Source organism: Punica granatum, chromosome 2 (assembly GCF_007655135.1).
Source record: "Punica granatum isolate Tunisia-2019 chromosome 2, ASM765513v2, whole genome shotgun sequence".
Taxonomy (NCBI): domain Eukaryota; kingdom Viridiplantae; phylum Streptophyta; class Magnoliopsida; order Myrtales; family Lythraceae; genus Punica; species Punica granatum.
Genome location: NC_045128.1, coordinates 29,521,372 through 29,541,670, shown reverse-complemented (window position 1 = coordinate 29,541,670; position 20,299 = coordinate 29,521,372). Strand labels below are relative to the sequence as shown.

The 20,299-nt window shown below is 37.1% G+C and overlaps 3 protein-coding genes across 7 annotated transcripts in view; all 3 read right to left on the bottom strand.

The window, feature by feature from the left end:
• Positions 1-2,139: 2,139 nt before the first annotated feature.
• On the bottom strand, positions 2,140-6,590 carry LOC116195777 (receptor-like protein 34). Of its 5 annotated transcripts, none has more exons than XR_004154697.1 (4): positions 4,443-6,590; positions 4,101-4,218; positions 2,900-3,162; positions 2,140-2,524 (listed from the first exon to the last, which is right to left on the bottom strand). XR_004154697.1 is itself a non-coding variant. In XM_031525118.1 (4 exons), the coding sequence occupies exons 3-4, from the start codon at positions 5,948-5,950 to the stop codon at positions 4,200-4,202; spliced, it is 1,527 nt and encodes a 508-aa protein (XP_031380978.1). In that variant the 5' UTR covers positions 5,951-6,221; positions 6,301-6,351; positions 6,424-6,580; the 3' UTR covers positions 3,653-4,199. The 5 variants fall into 5 exon arrangements, 4 of the variants coding, with proteins under 4 accessions (XP_031380978.1, XP_031380975.1, XP_031380974.1 ...); XM_031525118.1 differs by lacking the exons at positions 2,140-2,524; positions 2,900-3,162 and having other exon boundaries at positions 3,653-4,218; positions 4,443-6,221; positions 6,301-6,351; positions 6,424-6,580; XM_031525115.1 differs by lacking the exons at positions 2,140-2,524; positions 2,900-3,162 and having other exon boundaries at positions 3,653-4,218; positions 4,443-6,221; positions 6,301-6,494.
• The window catches only part of LOC116195780 (iron-sulfur assembly protein IscA-like 1, mitochondrial), a 30,227-nt gene continuing 12,067 nt past the window's right edge, over positions 2,140-20,299 (bottom strand). The window contains exon 5 of the transcript XR_004154698.1: positions 2,140-2,390. The gene's annotated coding sequence lies outside the window, so the exon portion shown is untranslated. The remainder of the gene's footprint in view (positions 2,391-20,299) is intronic.
• On the bottom strand, positions 9,413-12,118 carry LOC116195778 (receptor-like protein 43). Its single transcript, XM_031525119.1, has 2 exons — positions 9,969-12,118; positions 9,413-9,743 (listed from the first exon to the last, which is right to left on the bottom strand). Exons 1-2 carry the CDS (start codon positions 12,062-12,064, stop codon positions 9,725-9,727), a joined length of 2,115 nt encoding a protein of 704 aa, XP_031380979.1. The 5' UTR covers positions 12,065-12,118; the 3' UTR covers positions 9,413-9,724.

Below are 20,299 nucleotides of genomic sequence, written 5' to 3'. Positions count from 1 at the left end.
AAACTCAGTGACTTCGGTCCATTGAGCTTTGTGATAATAGGACGATACACACCGAAAAAAAAATGGAGAGAATAAAATATCCTGTCATCATTTTTCGACCTTAAGAGAAATTCTCTTTTTTACTTTTTTATTGTTTTCATCATTAATTCGATTGTTATTAATTTTTTAATTAATATTTTCGTAACACATTCTCTTTTGGTTCGCTTTCTCTCAGAGCCCACTCTAATCGGCCACGTAAGTCAGCTTCTTAATTTCAACTAAGGCGTAATCCATGGAGACCGATCACAACTCCACAACCCGATCACTGCTCTCCATTCATTCAATCAGTGAGCGCTTGCTGATGGCCTTCAGTACAAGGTTTTGACAAGGGAGGTCCGCACAGATCAGGGTGACCAATCGCCCCCAAAAGTGTCGAATTGTTTTCCTTGAGGAGCTGGTCCAGTGAATGTTGCGGGAATCTTTCCGGTGAAATTGTTCAAGGACTGGTCAAGCCACTCAAGATGTGTCAAATATCCTAGAGAAGAAGGGATAACACCTAGAGAATGTGGTTATGTGATGATTTGAGCCCAGGGCGGCAAGTGATTGTAGATTTCCAACTGTTTTAGGCATCTCCCCTCCAAAATGGTTACGTGACAGGTCAATGAGGACAAACGCTTTTTTTTTTGTATCTGTTAAGTGTTGTAGCTCCCGCAACTCCTTCGTAAATCACGCTTGCCGCAGACTGGAAAATTGAATTATCCGTTGGTGCCGTACTCTAAAGTCCGTCGTCCTTTGACTCCACCCATCATGTCGTTGAAACTAGTGATGTACTGACCCAACGTGCTTAAGGTAAGGGAAGGTAAGGGACATGCGGCATGACCCTACGTGATGGTCCATGGAAGTGGTTTCTGGCCAATTGCAAACGATGCAATGGGAGTGCTTTTAGGCAATAGGGGACAATATTATTTATCTCATTGCCAGCTAGGGAAAGATATCTTAAATTTGTACAGACAGTTTGCTAGAGTCCTCGGCAATGGTCCCTCTAATTGATTGAAGCTCAATTTCAGATTGACGAGGTTGCTCAGACTACCCAAGCATGGTGGAATGGTGCCAGGAAACCCTTTTGGCAGATTGAAGATGGCATAGGTGCGGCGGTGAGAGCATTACCTCCAAGATGGAGGCTCCGGAGATCATGGAGTGAAAAGAGGGAGCTATTAGAATAGAGCGTGCCCTGAAGATAGTTGCAATTAAGGATGACTTTGATTACACTACCGGAAACATCATCGCATTTGATCCCGTCCCACGTCCAGCAATCAGTGCCTTCCTTCCAGGAGGCTGTTTTCAGACACAAAGTAATATTGAAGTGATTTTCTTGTCATAGTCGCTTGGACTCAATTCCAATAGTTGATTTTGAGTGAATATCTGAACCGGAGTAGGGCATTACATTCATCAGCATGACCGGAATGTCTGGATGGAGAATGGGAGGCTGATATCGTGAACATAGCTACTGAATGTGGGATCACAAACAAGAAATGAGGGACACAAGAACACCACATTCGACATCGTGTCCTTCATGTATATTTAGGCTTTGGGCTGCTCTGTTTTGATGCGAAAGATCCTATATTGGCTTGTCTGTCTTTTTGAATAACCAGGGATTACTAATTGGAAAATCAAAGTGATATCAGAAGAGATTATCAACCGTAGAGGCTTAATTAGGTGAGGGATAAATGTCTAATCCCCGTTTCTTAACATATATTTTTATGTTGGGTCATGTCATTATCTTCTCTCTCTTGTCTAACACAGAATAACAGTATTATCCTCGTAAGAGCTACGTTCGCGAGTCAATGGCATCTGACTTGGTCTCCATTGACCAATTCTCGAGTCGCTTTCAGGAGCCGAATGGGATTCGACATTATTTAAAAATTTGATACGATGTCATAAGATAACACATTGGACTTGCCTGCCGATGAAATTCTATGATACATATAGTATTTACTTGAAAAACTTCAAATAATTTATTTATAACTCAAATAAATAATACGAAAACACAAGTTACTAAAAGTACAAGAAATTTACTTTTATGTACCATAAATGTATTTCTAACCTTTCTATTCTAGACCGTCCCGCCTGTCGATAAAGCAAAGGAAATGCTAAAAATGGTTTGCAAAGGATGACAGACTCATTTATTGCTATGTTTCTCTTTTCTTCCCCTCTTCGGGATCTGACAACGGTGCATAATCACAAAATGTACATAACGAGTTTGATAAGTGTCTGCTTTAAAAGAGGCAGGCCAAGGAAAAAGGGAAACAGAACCTATTGAACCATCTAACATATTGGTTGAACCGGGCAAACATTAGTCAGCATAGCACCCTTCAGTAAGTGTAGCACCTCAGATATTGCTTCCAGCACATCTGATGTTTGTGATTTTCAATTTAGTCAGTTCCCAGCTCGAGCAACTGCCTCAACTACCTCGCTCACGGTCATAAAGGACTCTTTGCAGCCGCACTGGCCCTTAGAGTTTGGATTTATGAAGACAAACTCAGATCTGCCGAGTGGAAAAGAAAATTAGAAGAGCGCATGAAGTTGGGGGACAGACATGAGGAACATTGAGAGAACAAATATCGTTCTGTTTCTTCGGCAAAGAATGGACAATCTTTCATCATGCAAGTGCAATGAAGAGGCAGATGCGATTAAGTGCAAGATGCTCAAAAAGAAACAAAATGGACCTCATGAGTACGAAAAATTGCAACAGTACAAAGACACACGAAAGCGATTATCAGCAACGGCCTAAATGAGCAGGATTGTGTGTGTGTGAGAGAGAGAGAGAGAGAGAGAGAGATACACATCAGAAGTGCGAGGAAAGGAACACTATAAGCTTTCCATCCTCTTGAGGTAAATGGATAATCATAAGATAACTTACAGCGATGATATGTGACAATGATGATCCTCAAAACCGTCAGATACAGGGCCATCTCCTTCTACAGCTCCTTCCCTCTCTCAGTAGCCGTCGTCCTTCTTCGAAGTTCCAGACATTTCTGCCGTGAAAAAGCGCTTGCAGCTGCCTGGCTTTTTCACGTCACCGGCTTCGTGTCGGGGTTTGACCCGACAGTTTCTGGGCGGGGCGTTTGACCCGGAAGCACTCTGCAGTCCGGTATACATTTAATAGCTCTTCCATCCTACCTCCTGCAATTGGACAAGATTTCTTATTTTGTTCAGAACCATACCGTACTCCATTCGGGTTTTTGTCGCCCTCGTGCAAATCTCCTGGCTCGATGATTCAATCAAATATATCATAGGGATGAATCCCTGCGAAATAAAATTATTTAAAAGTAATTTCATGAAAGTCATGAAATAAAATTATCAATTACGTTGATAATTTCCAATTCTTTTTGGCAAGTAATAATATTCATTTATATAACTATAATTTAATTTAAAATAAAAAATAAAAAATATAGATGATTTCTCCAGATTTAAATACATGTATTTTATGAGAAATATAAATGAAGCTTTGAGAATGGAGGCCTTATTGTAAAGAGGCGGCATTATATTCGAATGGACGCTCTCCACTGCCATGCCCTGGAGGAATGGTCGAAACCCCACATAGGCTCATATGGTGCAGTCTTCCCAGTCAATTGTAATTGTATAGAAAACCATATGATCACGGAGGTCATCCTCAATATGTCTATCTATGTTTTTTTTTTTTTTTCTAGAGATTCATATGGACGACCTTATTGGTAACTCAACTCTGTGTTGTTATGCTCAGCCTCAATATGCCTATCAATGCACCGTTTGGACTAAATAAACATTTTGCTGTTTGCGAAGCCGGCTTTCAGTTCTTCTTTCAGCTGATATGTTACCCCGTGATGTGTTCAAATTGATTCTGCAATGAATGCTTACATAGACACGAATGTTGGAAAGTTATTTCATCTGTCATAATAGCAGTCCACTTGACGAGTGATTGAAATTACATTAACACTGATATTGCACAAGTACTTACAACTACAAAAACAAATTACACACCCGGTAAACACTGGACAGAATTTACTCAAACTACTGAAACACAGTGCACACATATATCATATATCCAAATAATTACTGTGTAAATAACTAGCATGCATGACCTTCTGGCTTGAACATAAAAAGTCGGACCGCTGTGTTGTTCTGTTCCTCGCACTTGATGCAGAGTCCACTCACATCAACCATCCGTTGCCTCGTCAAATTCACAGGGCTCGATGGTTCCTGCACAACATTTTCTATTGTAAGAAAAGAAAGTACGAATGATTTATTGGCTAGAGAAAAGAGTTGCAACATGCATCAGATAGCATCAGAAAATTCTCATTGAGTATTCATAACTATGAACAAGATTGGTGAAGAAAGATTGTACTTCGACTTTAATCTAACAAAAGATAGCAGCGAAACTGGGAAACACAAACAACAGAATGAGAGTTTGTTCAGAATTCCACCTTCCATGAGTCCCCAGAATGCTCTTCCGTGGCTTGTTTTCTGTTCTGGTTTGCTTTTTCACGACCATTTTGATGAGCCATGCAGGCGGCCTTCTAATTTGAATAAAAATATATCCAATAGAAAGACCGATTACAGTTCCACATCCGTATCCCATCAGCACTGCTCTCCATTCAACCCATCGCTCTGCATCATCTTCATCCTGGGAGGCCGATGGCACCTCTTCCTGATGGCTTTCTGTACAAGGTTTTGGCAGGGGAGGTCCGCACAGATTGGGATTCCCTTCAAAAGAATCACCACTGAAAGTGTCGAATTGTTTCCCTCGAGGAATCTGTCCTGTGAGCTGGTTTGTGGAGACATTGAAGATGGCCAGTGATGTCAGATTTGTCAATGTTGCAGGGATCTCTCCAGCGAAATTGTTCGAGGACAGGTCAAGCCACTCTAGATGTGTCAAATTTCCAAGAGAAGTTGGGATCAAACCTCGAAAGTTGTTATGCGATAAGTTGAGCCCAGTAAGTGATTGTAGATTTCCCATTACTTTGGGTATCTCCCCTTGAAAATGGTTATCTGATAGGTCAATGACGACTAATGCTTCACGTATACGTGACAACTGCATCTGCACCCCTTTGTAAATCACAGTTGTAGACTGGAATTCGGACCACACCTCGGTACCATGCTGTAGAAGCCCTTGTCCTTTGTCTCCACCCATCATTTTGTTGAAATTGGCGATGTATTGGCTCGGAAAAGTTCCAATGAAATTGTTGTTAGAGATGTCAAAGATGTGCAGCACTGGAAACGGATGAATGAATTTGGGACTAGTTATTGGACCATGGAGCTTGTTGGCCCTTAAGACGAGAATGTACAAGTTTGGGAGTGTTTCAAGCCAGCTCGGAAATGAGTCCTCCAATTCGTTGTCAAAGAGATCTAAAACTTCCAACTGTTTGCAACTCGCCCATGATCGTGGCAGCTTGCCTTGTAAATGATTCTGACTCAAGATAATGGTATTCAGGCTGCAATTTTTTCGATCTAATATTTCTGGTATGGGGCCTCGTAATCTATTCTTTGCTAGGGCTAACATCGCTAGGTTGGTATTGACATTGATAAGACACTGAGGAATCTCGCCAGTCAAGCTATTATTTGACATGTCAATGAGAAATAGAGTGGTAATATTACAGAAGGAGGAAGGGATTTCTCCTGCAAATTTGTTGCCGACAGCAGTATATACTTCAGCTGTGACTGGTGGAATAGGGAGAAAACCATCAAACTTGTTTCCTGATAGATCAATATAAGTTAAGTTTGAAAGTTGCAGGTATTCTGGTGGCAACTGGCCGTGAAAGTGGTTCTGACCGATCATGAGGATACCAAGATAAGGGAAGGGAAATGCAGCATGACCCGATGTAATGAGTCCGTGGAAGTTGTTTGCACCCAATTCCAACATATGAAGTGGTAGTGATTTTAGCCAGAAAGGGAAAGTGTCATTTATATCATTACCATGGACAGAAAGATACATTAAATTTGTACCGTTTGCTAGAGTCCTCGGCAGTGAACCCTCCAGCTGATTAAAACCCAAATCCAAAGCGACGAGATTGCTCAGATTACCCAAGCATGGGAGTATGGTGCCACTCAGGTAATTATCCGTCAAGACCAGGAAACTAAGAGAACTCTTTTGGCATATCGAAGATGGAATAGGCCCGGTTAGATGATTACCTCTGAGGTAGAGTCTCTGAACATGATGGAGTGAAAATAGGGAGCTGTTGGAATGGAGGGTGCCTTGAAGATAACTGCAAGTAAGGTCCACTTTGATTATGTTACCAGTAATATTATCGCATGTAATCCCATCCCAGGTGCAACAATCGGTACCTTCCTTCCAAGAGGCTGTCTTCAGAGACGAAGTGTAATTGGCGCCACTCTCTGCACATACATATCTAGTCACAATTTCTTCATTGATTTTTAGTGAATTTTTGAACTGGAGGAGGGCAGTACATTCGTCGGCATGACCGGAATGTCTGGATGGCAGCGTCGGAGGTGATGCAGCCAATTCAGCTAAGGATGGGGTGAGAAGAAAGGAAAGACAGAGGGCCGCTATAATCCTACGCATGGTTTTTATGTCTGTGGGCACTGGGCGCTGCCGGTCGGAGGCTATGGTGTGTTGTATTTAAAAGCTTCACTGTGTATTCAATTTTTTTTTTTGACAAATGTTACCATTTGGTGCTCTTGATCTCACGAGTTCACTTGATATTTCGGAAGGATATATATTATTATTATAAATATATTATATTATTCAAAACGTATTGAAATTTACAATTTCAGAACATGACTTAATCAATTATTTTCACAATAGATTGAAGTTGATAATTATTTTTTAAAAGATAATTATCGAGGATCAACCAGCCACTCCAAAATGACAAAATAGCCCTTGATTAACAAGAGGAGCGAAGAGAATAATTTTTTTAATAAAGTTGCGCTTCCACATAAATAAGAAAATATATTGTTTTTCATTTCATATCTCACCAATTTAAGTAATTTGTCTCATGTTTTTCATGAGAAACTTTTGTTATTTTTTATCTCGAGGTGTACAAATTCAATCGATAAGAATGCAGCAAAATTTAACTATATATATTTTAAAATTGAAGTTGAGAATTAATCTATGGAATGCATGGATTTCACCCCTTGCTCCTCATTCAGAGGGGAGAGTCGCTCACTTTTCTTTCTTTCTTTCTTTGGTCACTTTTATTTTTCTTAAATATTCTTATTGACAATTTCTATTAAGTTAAGGAGCAATACGAAGGGAGGAATTCATATGCCAGTCTTTCCCATCTATTCTACTTCACACTTTCAATAGTAATGCTTTATTTTTTATGGGTTAGGAAGTAAAATTTTATTTTTAAAGTTTGGCGAACGACAGTTGCAAGTTGGTCATCCTTTAGAGAGTAACGAAGATTTTTACCCATAATAGAATTATTATTATTATTATATATGGAGGAATGGGTCAACTTCATTTTTGGGTAGGGCTGTTCAAAAAATTCGGAAGACCCAAAAACCCAACCCGAATCTTCGGGTTTTTTAGAAACCGGTTCGGTTTAGTTTTTGTAGCTCAGATTTGGATATGGTTTCGAGTTTCAAAGTTGAAAACTTGTTTGCCTCGAACCGACCCAAGTTTATATTGTTTGTATGATTTTGTGTTTGATAAAGTTTTGACCTCTAAGGACCCTTTCAGTTTTGTCTAGTGATAATGAGGCTATTATGGTCTATGGACTTTTAATTATCTCAGTAAAGTTATTATTGTTAAAGTTTTATGTGATTAATCGATAATTTATCTTATTTGTATTTTTAACTGAGTTTTTCTTTTAAATCTTTGTTGTATTCGGGTTATCCGAGGACCGACTCGCACAATCCGATTCGTGAAGGGTTAGTTTTCTTCTTGATTTTGGATTCGGTACTCGGGGATGGTTTTTAAAATAAAAAAACCCGACCACTTCGGATCCCCAAAATTTTTTCCCATACTCGCACCAAACCATCTTGTTCACAACCCTATTTTGGGTAAAGAAATAAAAGTCTAAGGGGGAGATAAGAGAGATGAGAGTTGAGAAAAAATAAATAAAAGTGAGACAGAGCAAGTCATAAGGATTAACGCATATCAAATAATTCATATTACTCCTTTCTTTTTTCTGAATATAATTTATATTACACAGAAAAAAAAAGTATATCGAATAACGCTAATATGAAAAATTAAAAGCACGGACAGATGCAAAGTTTGGACTAAGGGGGACGAGTTCTTGAAGGTGCGAATTGGAAAAATATTTTCTCTAAGATAGAAGGACAAATACTATAAATTCTATCAAAATTTGAGATATGATGTATAAATTTCATTAGGACGTCAAAATTTTCTCCCTCCGTCCCACTTCCGCTCCTGATTAAAAGTGAGGCTGAAAGGAGGTCTTGCGCTTTATATATTAGAGTATATATAGATATATATATATATATATATATAAGAATATATATTGTTTAGGGCCACATTTGCATCATTAACCAACTGCAGGAAAAAATCTCATTTCCTGCATATAATAGACAATTGATTTGGTCTCCAGTGAATAATCGAATCGTGCTCTCTGCAAGTATAATTGGTATCATGTCGACAAACATGCGGTTGGAAATGGCGTGAAAACTAATGCTACCGGATTTTTGTACTCGCCTTCGATGAAGTTATTGCCAACGGCATATATATAGATGTATATGTACATGAATGTATATACTATAAATTCTATCAAAATTTGATAAATAATATATGAATTTCTTTAAGAAGTCAAAATTGTCTCCCTCGGTCCCACTTTAGCTCCTGATTAAAAGTGAGGCCAAAAGAAGGTCTCGCGCTTTATATATAAGTGTGTGTGTGTGTATATATATAAGAATATATATTGTTCAGGGTCACATTTGCATCATTAACCAACTGCAGGAAAAAAATCCATTTCCTGCATTTAATAGACAATTGAATTGGTCTCCAATGAATAATCGAGTCGTGCTCTCTGCAGGTACAATTGGTATTATGTCAACGTCCATGCGGTTGGAAATGGCGTGTAAACGAATGAAGCCTACCTGATTTTTGTACTCGCTTTCAATGAAGTTATTGCCAACGGCATATATATAGATATATAGATATATATACTATAAATTCTACCAAAATTTGAGAAATAATATATAAATTTGTTTAAGATGTCGAAATTGTCTCCCTCGGTCCTACTTCAGCTCCTGATTAAAAGTGAGGCTAAAAGAAGGTCTCGCGCTTTATATATTTGAGTGTATATTGGTATTATGTCGACATCCATGCAGTTGGAAACCGCGTGTAAACTAATGAAGCCTAGCTGATTTTTGTACTCGCCTTCATGAAGCCGGCTTTCAGTTCTTCTTTCAGCTGATATGTTACCCCGTGATGTGTTCAAATTGATTCTGCAATGAATGCTTACATAGACACGAATGTTGGAAAGTTATTTCATCTGTCATAATAGCAGTCCACTTGACGAGTGATTGAAATTACATTAACACTGATATTGCACAAGTACTTACAACTACAAAAACAAATTACACACCCGGTAAACACTGGACAGAATTTACTCAAACTACTGAAACACAGTGCACACATATATCATATATCCAAATAATTACTGTGTAAATAACTAGCATGCATGACCTTCTGGCTTGAACATAAAAAGTCGGACCGCTGTGTTGTTCTGTTCCTCGCACTTGATGCAGAGTCCACTCACATCAACCATCCGTTGCCTCGTCAAATTCACAGGGCTCGATGGTTCCTGCACAACATTTTCCATTGTAAGAAAAGAAAGTATGAATGATTTATTGACTAGAGAAAAGATTTGCAACATGCATTCGATATTATAAGAAAATTCTCAACCAGGATTCATAACCTATCAACAAGATTGGTGAAGAAAGACTGGATTTCGACTTTAATCTAACAAAAGATAGAAGCGAAACTGGGAAAGACAAAGAGCAGAGTGAGAGTTTGTTCAGAATTCCACCTTCCATGAGTCCCCAGAGATCTCTTCCGTGGCTTGTTTTCTGTTCTGGTTTGCTTTTTCACGACCATTTTGATGAGCCACGCAGGTGGCCTTCTAATTTGAATAAAAATATATCCAATAGAAAGACCGATTACAGTTCCACAACCGTATCCCATCAGCACTGCTCTCCATTCAATCCAGCGCTCTGCATCATCTTCATCCTGGGAGGCCGATGGCACCTCTTGTTGATGACTTTCAGTACAAGGTTTTGGCAGGGGAGGTCCGCACAGATTGGGATTCCCTTCAAAAGAATCACTACTGAAAGTGCCGAATTGTTTCCCTTGAGGAATCTGTCCTGTGAGCTGGTTGGTGGAGACATTGAAGATGGCCAGAAATGTCAGGTTTGTCAAGGTTGCAGGGATCTGTCCCGTGAAATTGTTCGAGGAGAGGTCAAGCCACTCGAGATGCTTCAAATTTCCAAGAGAAGTTGGGATCAAACCTCGAAAGTTGTTATGCGATAAGTTGAGCCCAGTAAGTGATTGTAAATTCCCAATTACTTTGGGTATCTCCCCGTGAAAATGGTTATGTGATAGGTCAATGAGAACTAATGCTTCACGTATATATGACAACCGCATCTCCACCCCTTTGTATATCACAGTTGTAGACTGGGATTCGAACCACGCCTCGGTAGCATACTTTAGAAGCCCTTGTCCTTTGTCTCCACCCATCATGTAGTTGAAATTGGCAATGTATTGGCTCGGAAAAGTTCCAATGAAATTGTTGTTGGAGATGTCAAGAATGTGCAGCACTGGAAACGGATGAATGAATTTGGGACTAGTTATTGGACCGTGGAACTTATTGGCCCTTAAGGTGAGAATGTACAAGTTTGGGAGTGTTTCAAGCCAGCTCGGAAATGAGTCCTCCAATTCGTTGTCACAGAGATCTAAAACTTCCAACGGTTTGCAACTCGCCCATGATCGTGGCAGCTTGCCTTGTAAATGATTCCGGCTCAAATCAACAGTATTCAGGCTGCAATTTTTTGGAGCTAATATTTCTGGTAAGGGGCCTTGTAGTCTATTCCCTGCTAGGGCTAATATTGCTAGGTTGGTATTGACGTTGATAAGACACTGAGGAATCTTGCCAGTCAAGCTATTAATTGACTGGTCAATGAGAGATAGAGTAGTAATATTACAGAAGGAGGGAGGGATTTCTCCCGTAAATTTGTTGTCACCAGCAGCATATACTTCAGCAGTGACCGGTGGAATGGGGAGAAAACCATCAAACATGTTTCCTGATAGGTCAATAAGAATTAAGTTCGAAAGTCGAAAGTATTCTGGTGGCAACTGGCCGTGAAAGTAGTTCAGACCGATCGAGAGGGTATCAAGATAAGGGAAGGGAAATGCAGCATGACCCGATGTAATGAGCCCGTGGAAGTTGTTTGTAGCCAATTGCAACTGAAAAAGTGGTAGTGATTTTAGCCAGAAAGGGAAAGTGTCATTTATATCATTACCATAGACAGAAAGATCATTTAAATTTGTACAGTTCGCTAGATTCCTCGGCAGTGAACCCTCCAGTTGATTCCAACCCAAATCCAAAGAGACGAGATTGCTCAGATTACCCAAGCATGGGAGTATGGTGCCACTCAGGTAATTATCCAACAAGTTCAGGACTCTGAGAGAACGCTTTCGGCATATCGAAGATGGGATAGTTCTAGTGAGATGATTACCTCTGAGATAGAGTTCCTGAACATGATGGAGCGAAAAGAGGGAGCTGTTGGAATGGAGGGTGCCTTCAAGATAACTGCAAGTAAGGTCCACTTGGATTATGTTACCAGTAATATTATCGCATGTGATCCCCTCCCATGTACAGCAATCAGTCCCTTGCTTCCAAGAGGCTGTCTTCAGAGACGAAGTGTAATTGAAGCCACTTTCTGCACACAGCGCTCTAGTCACAATTTCTTTATTGATTTTGAGTGAATTTTTGAACTGGAGGAGGGCAGTACATTCATCGGCATGGCTGGAAAGTCTGGATGGCAGCGTCGGAGGTGATGCAGCCAATGCAACTGAGGATGGTGTGAGAAGAAAGGAAAGACATAGGGCCACTATAATACTACACATGGTTTTTATGTCTCTGGGCACTGAGTTCGGCCGGTCGGAGGCTATGGTGTGGTGTATTTAAAAGCTTCATTGTGTATTATTTATTTTTATTTTTTGTCAAATGTTACCATTTTGCGCTCTCGGCCTCGTCAGTTCACTTAATATTTCGGAAGGATATATATTATTATTATAAATAAATTTGTCTCCCTCGGTCCCACTTCAGTTCCTGATTAAAGGTGAGGCTAAAAGGTGTCGCAATTTATATATTAGAGTGTATATATATATATATATATATATATATATATGAATATATATTGTTTAGGGTCACATTTGCATCATTAACCAACTGCAGGAAAAAAAATCTCATTTCTTGCATTTAATAGACAATTAATTTGGTCTCCACTGAATTATCGAGTCGTGTTCTCTGCAAGTACAATTGTTTTAAAATTTATTATGTCGACATCCATGGGATTGGAAAAGGCGTGTAAACTAAATGAAGCCTACTTAATTTTTGTACTCGCCTTCGATGAAGTCATCGCCAACTATATATATATATATATATATATACACTAGTAGTGAAATCTGTGTTGCATTGAATAAAACGTGATATCATTTTTTAATGTCAATTGATTATATGTCATATACATTCTTATTTTAAAAGCTTCATTGTGTATTCATTTTTTTTGGGTCAAATGTTACCTTTTTGCGCTCTCTGTCTCATGAGTTCACCTGATATTTCAGAAGGATATATATTATTATTATAAATATTAAATTATTCAAAACGTATTGAGATTGATAATTTCAAAACATGACTTGATCAATTATTTTCACAACAGATTGAAGTTGATAATTATTTTTTCAAAGATAATTATCAAGGATCAACCGATCATTGTAAAATGACAAAATGGCCCTTGATTAACAAGAGGAGTGAAAAGAATAATTTTTCTTGGAATTAACAAAAATTCTAAGACGGTAAAATGAGAAAATATTCGGTGAGTATTACTCAATCACTTGTCAACACCCAATCACAATACTTGAAAGTGGAAAACTGGTACCACAACGGACCTACAGATTCCACTTATAAACATTCTGATTGGTTGTCACTCATCCACTTTAAATAACTGACACTTTGCCAATATTTCTTCTAGCAAAATAATATACAAACTAAATACGATAAAATGTAATAAAGTTACACTTCCACATAAATAAGAAAATATATTGCTTTTCATTTCATATCTCACCAATTCAAGTAATTTGTGTCGTGTTTTTCAAGAGAAACTTTTGTTATTTTTTATCTCGAGGTGTAAAAATTCAATCAATAAGAATGCAGCAAAATTTAATTGTATATTTTAAACTTGAAGTTGACAATTAATCTATGGGATGCATGGATTTCACCTCTTGCTCCTGAATCTGAGGGGAGAGTAGCTCACTTTTCTTTCTTTATTTCTTTGATCACTTAATTTTCTTAAATATTCTCATTGACAATTTCTACTAAGTTGAGGAGCGATACGAAAGGAGGAATTCATATGCCAGCCTTTTCCGATCTATTCTACTTCATACTTTCAATAGAATTAAATCTACAATCATAAACTACTTAAATATATTTAAATAAAGAATTGAATAATAATTTATAATTTTTTTTTCATGAATGACAATCTCGCACAATGTAAAGGTAAAACAACCAGTTTAATCAATGGCCAGATCGTTCTCCCTATCTTTAGTAAGAGCTAATTGTTCGATTTGAAAAAATCTCATGAGATATCCTCACCCCAACCTCCCCCCCCCCAAAAAAAAAAAAGTCTCTTGCCGTGTTCTGAGTTATCACTTATCACAGTCTACTTTGCCTCAGATATGCCCCAAACTATCAAGTCAAGTCTCCAAAGATTTCCAGATTCAGCAGCTTTTGTGTTTTCTTCTCTTCGTACATATGAGTGGACCCAATAATGCTATCTAAAGTCAAGTCTTCCGGAGTCTCTCTTATCTTGGAAAATAATGTCAAATTGAGTTGTGCAAGGGAGTTTGATTTAACAAAAAGAAAAACTGATGTATGAATCCATGTTGAGCTGATTTGATTGGTCCATTAGTCATAATTTGCCATGCCATCTATCGCATTCTCCAAATCGTGATCACTTTACGATGTTTCCTCATTTTCTTAACCTGAAATTAAAAAGTTCAGAATTCGATTGTAGCCAATAAAACTCCAGTACCCCCATAATTTTCTTCTGTTAACTATCCTTTTATAGGCCATGGACCTAAATTAACTGTAGTATTTTGTAACCAAGGCGTTACTCGTATGCCCTATTCTAAATCCGTTTGATGTTAACTTTAGTACTTCGTAGTTTTCCCAGTTCTATATTTCTCATCGAATGATGTAGCTTCTAAGCTCCTAGAAATTTATTTCAGCACTCTGTGTCTTGTTCAAGTCATGAAAGAAGTGTTGTGGTGGCTTGGACATGACTAGTGGTTGTAGGGGCCTACAGATTTCCATTTATAAATATTCTGATTGATTTTCACTTATTTACTTTAAATAACTAATAGCTTGCCAATATTTTTTCTAGCAAAATAATATACAAACTAAATACGATAAAATTTAATAAAGTTGCGCTTCCACATAAATAAGAAAATATATCGTTTTCCATTTCATATCTCACCAATTCAAGTAATTTGTCTCATGTTTTTCAAGAGAAACTTTTGTTTTTTTTTATCTGAGGGTATATATTCAATCAATAAGAATGCAGCAAAATTCAATTGTATATTTTAAACTTGAAGTTGAGAATTAGTCTATGGGATGCATGGATTTCACCCCTTGCTCCTGATTCAGAGGGGAGAATAGCTCACTTTTCTCTCTTTCTTTCTTTGATCACTTAGTTTTCTTATTAACAATTTCTACTAAGTTGAGGAAATACGAAGGGAGGAATTCATATGCCAGCCTTTCCCATCTATTCTACTTCATACTTTTAATAGAATTAATTCTACAATCATAAACTACTTAAATATATTTAAAGAAAGAATTAAATAATAATTTATAAAAAAAATTTTAACGAAAGACAATCCCACGCAATGTAAAGGTAAAACAACCAGTTTAACCACTGCCGAGATCGTAAAGCTAATTGTTCGATTTGAAAAAATGTCATGAGATATGCCGCGCCACCCCCCCCCCCCCCCCCCCCCCCCCCCAAAAAAAAAAAACAAACCAAAAAAAAAAATCATGAGATTCCTCTCTCTCTCTCCCTCTCCCTCCTTCCCTCCCTGCCCTTTCTTCTCTTTTGCCGTGTTCTGAGTTATCACCTTCTACTTTGCCCCTGACATGCTCCAAACTATCAAAGCAACTCTAAGGTCAAGTCTTCCGACGTGCAAAAAAAATCCAGATTCAGCAGCTTTTGCGTTTTCTTCTCTTCATACATATGAGTGGACCCAATAATGCGATCTAATTTCAAGTCTTCCGGAGTCTCTCTTATCTTGGAAAATAATGTCAAATTGAGTTGTGCGAGGAAGTTTGTATCGAGAAGTAAAATGGGATAAATCCTACATCAGAAAAGAAAAGAAAAATCCATGGATTAATATATGACTTAAGTACTACCATTTATCAGCTTGAGCTTTTACGTGGAAATGGACCCAAGCCCGTATAAACCCAAATGAAAATTTAATATGGTATTAGAGCCTAGGTTATGCGTATGCGTGTCTATATGCATGTGCGCACCCACACCACGCCAGGCCCAGTATGTCGAGTGCAGCCAAGAGTGCGCCTCGTGTTAGTGTCCCCCTTCGCCCGAGCACAGAAGATGAGCCCGGCTCGAGGTCAAATATTGAGGGCGGATGTTTAAAGGCACGTGATAACGTGTAGGTAAAAATAGACCACACGTTACACGTGAGGGCGAGTGTTGAGGAGTAAAATGGGATAAATCTCACATCGGAAAAGAAAAGGAAAATTCATGGGTTAATATATGGCTTGGTACCACCACTCATCAGCTTGAGCTTTTAAGTAGATATGAACCCAAATTCGTATAAGCTCAAATGAAAATTTAATAGTTTGATTTAACAAAAAGAAAAACTGATGTACGAATTCATGTTGAGCTGATTTGATTGGTCCATTAGTCATAATTTGCCATGCCATGTATCGCATTCTCCAAATTGTGATCACCTTACGACTCATTTTCTTAACTTAAAATTAAAAAGTTCAGAATTCGATTCTAGCCAATAAAACTCCAATGCCCCATAATTTTCCTCTGTTAACTATCCTTTTCTAGGCCATGGACCTAAATTAACTGTAGTATTTTGTAACCAAGGCGTTACTCGTATGCCCTATTCTAAATCCATTTGATGTTAACTTTAGTACTTCGTAGTTTTCCCAGTTCTATATTTCTCATCGAATGATGTAGCTTCTAAGCTCCTCGACATTTATTTCAGCACTTTGTGTCTTGTTCAAGTTATGAAAGAAGTGTTGCGGTGGCTTGGATATGACTAGTGGCTGTAGGGGGTCATAAGACTAGCTAGAAGAATGCCTGGATATATTTTAATGAACCCTATCCACTGTCGAGTCCGAAGGAAATTAGGTCGAAACGCTGGCTGTTCTACTCCTATGAAGAATGGTGGAAATTCGTAGATTTAGCAATCTTACTATGAGTGGTATGGTATGATATAACACTAAATGGTGAGACACTCATTATTATTAGAGATTCCGATAATATAGAAACCGATACGATTTCGGTGATCGTATGCTCAACTTAACTCGAAGCCCCCGATCGATTTGGGGGCTGGGACCGCCAATCGACAACCCCAACCCCTCCACAGAGGCTTCCGGTACACACGGAAGAGCCGGCGACCTCGGTGGAGGGGTCGGGGTCATCGATTGGTGGGCCCTGCCCCTCTTTCCCTTTTGATTTTCTTTGGAGGACTACAATAAAAATAATGAAAAGCTGAGATAGAGATGATAAAAGCAAAAAGACTTAGAACCAAAATCATTAAAAGACTAAAAATTGATGATTAAAAATGAAAAAAAAAACTAGCATCGTAACTCTTGCGGCTAATGGAGTACACATAAGGGGCTAATTGTCCCTAACAAAAGTATAGGGTGCAATTTGTCTTGACCGTAAATCGCAAGGGAATTCAAGCAGTTCGACATTTATTTTGCTTAAATAAGACTTCGGGTTCAACTTCTTGTGATTGTAGAAAATCTGCAATACCCCTTTGTCCTCATCTCAAATATCGCCTTAAACCAATTATCTTTCTCTTCGTCTTGCGTGGCCTGGCTCCGATGTTATGCCTCAACAATCTGTATCAACTCTAATTCTCAAAAACTTTTCCAGTTTCGTGCATTCTCTCGTGTAGTAATGAACTTAACTTTTTAATTTTTTTTTCGGTGAATTGACTCTTTAATTTCGACATGACTTTTATAGTGCACTTGTAATAATTATTGTTATCTATTTGTGACAGACATACGATTAATAATTTAAGTATTTTCCAGATTTTGTACATGTCTAAAGTCATCAACTAGTAAATAAGTCCTTAATATAAAATTAGGTGACAACTCGAGCATTGTGCGAGACTGATTATTAAAATCTATAATAAAAAGTAACATTAAAATTAAATACATTACATATTTAAAAAAATATATATTCATACCAACTAGAGTCACCAATTTCATTGTTAGAACTATTATATGGGCTAGTCCAATAATCATCTAAGGTTCTTCTAATGCAGGCTGCTATCATGCAATCTTCATGGCTACACTCGATGTCATTTTCACAAAAGTAACTATATAAAACCCTAGACACTGCATGATTATATAAACACAACTCTGCTACTCTCATGTATGCCACGTGCCCATTATACATGTCATGTGTACCTTCATAACTCATTTGCATAATAAAGTCACTGTCATCGTAAAAACAACACACAACACCAAACTAATAATAGGTATAATCTGATGGATGACTTGACTTGCGATATAGAGGTATGTATGGACTCATGGAATATTCAAAGAAACTTCATGAAATTATTTTCTTTTTGTTCTTCCCAAACCATGTTTTGTTCTTCACATGTCTTGATCCACGTTGTAATCTCTACCAAGAGGAACTAATAGGTATAGAAAATTAGTGAAAGTTGGGTAAATAGAGAGCTGAGAGCTTGATACATGGTACAACCTTATCAATCCTGAGATAACACATGATGCAACATCGTTAACTTATTTTTTTTTCCATTTTGTTATTATATATTGTATATAGATTCTTAATTTTGTTACAATTTGACCTGTTAACTTTATATTCATTTTATTTCAACTTAAATACTTTCTCTTAAATTTATTTTGACAATTCCGTTCTTCTCTGGGTGTAACATTAAAAACAAGTATTATTAAGTATGTTTCTTCCCATTTTGTGTCCATTTTTTCTCTATAATATTTACAAGAAAAATAAAATATATCTCCAATAAATTGACTAAAGTCAAAACATTTCGACAAGCTTTAAGTTGAAAGAAGTTCAATAGAATACTCCCAAATAAATCATGCTAATTTTTATTCAGGTGAGAACCTCATCTATAGATAATATTTTAATTAATATGTTGTATGGCATCATTTTTAACGAATTTTCAATTTCTATATAATTTTAAAATAATGGTTATTTTTGTTACTTAAATATTGTTTTTTATCTATAGCAGATAGATATGCAATACTTGAAAATACGATATATTAAGCTGGAAGCTGTATAAGAAAAATAAGAAGATTAAAATATTTATACCTTGTTTGGTTTGTGAGTGTTATTTTAGAATCACAATTCTAACTTAACTCTACCCACTACAAAACAAAATAACTCATACAAAGTCAAATAGTGGGCCCCATTTATACCACTTTTTTCCAAAACAAAACAACATAACTCATACAAAGTCAAAGAGTGGATCTCATTTATATTACTTTTTTTCAAAATCAAAATCTAATTTTAAAATCATACTATAAAACCAAACACAACATTAAAAACGGTAACAAATAGAGTTCATCCTAATCTTATTGTCAACTCAATTCTTGAAATGAATTCGTAGCAACACGTGTTCCTTTTGCCAGTAAATATTAAATAATGGAGAAAGCAAGATAGTAAATAACAGTTAAAAAAATCTATGTAAACTAAATAAAAAGCTGAGATCGGGCCAAAAAAAAAAAGAGAAGCTTGGAGGCGGCACGTTTGGACAAGAAGTCTTATGACTCTTAGCCACATATTTGGGTTAATTGTCCTGTGACGCAACTGCACAAAAAAAAAATTATTTTGGTATGAAATGGATTTGGTCTCCGTTGACCAATCTAGTCGTCCAGTCCCCAAATCTATATTTATAATCTATAATCTATAATTATTATAAAAGTACGGAGCTCATTATGGTGTTTCTCAATTTTTCGTAATTTTATTTTTACTCTTTGATGTATAAAGGCATGTTTCAATTTCTACTCCACACATTCAATGTATCTAGATAAATTTGAATTCTAATTCATTTAACTTTTGAATTATGTTGGTATCTCTCTATTAAAAATAACAAATTAAAAATATCTCTTCTTCATTTGTCCATCCTTCCCTATCCCTTTCCAAATTAGTGTTCGCATAATCATTGACATATTCATTGTTCGGTGAACAATAATTGACTTTTAATAGTAGTATCTTTTTCATAATAAAATAGTGGTTTTTTTATAATAACCGCCTCCTCTTCTTGCTTCAAACATCAAAATGAAAACTATAAATTTTTTGCTCAAAAAATGAAAAGAAAAGAAGTCACGTCGTTGATATATGATTTCTCTAGATTTGAATACATGTATTTTATGAGAAACATAGATGAAGCTTTCAGATGTTCAAATGGTTTAAAACCGAGGTTAAAAAAATTGCATAGAGAGAAAATGAAAGTGCTTCATAGTGGTAGAGGAGGGGAATGATTCTTCAACTATTGACACTCGATTTTTGGCAGGTTTCCATAAAACTGGATTGGCCGGTTTCCACTGGTTTTTCTGGTGATATGAAGAAGTCACACCGGCTGAATATCAAGCATGTATACCAGTATAGTTGGTTATTAGCAAGTCATACTTTTCAACTGCTAACCTTCAAACAAAAATATCGAGATATATATACAAATATATAACCTGCAAAATATTTTAATAAGAAAATAATGTCTGTATATAAACGGTATAAGCCCATGTCGTTATCTATGTGCCGAAATAGTGAATTAAAAAAATGCGAAAAGAAAAGCATATTTATGATATGATTAATAGGGTTAATAACAAAAAAA

Coding starts and splice junctions, on each gene's coding strand:
- LOC116195777 (XM_031525114.1), bottom strand. CDS start 6,538: ATGCGTAGGATTATAGCGGCCCTCTGTCTTTCCTTTCTTCTCACCCCA.
- LOC116195778 (XM_031525119.1), bottom strand. CDS start 12,064: ATGTGTAGTATTATAGTGGCCCTATGTCTTTCCTTTCTTCTCACACCA.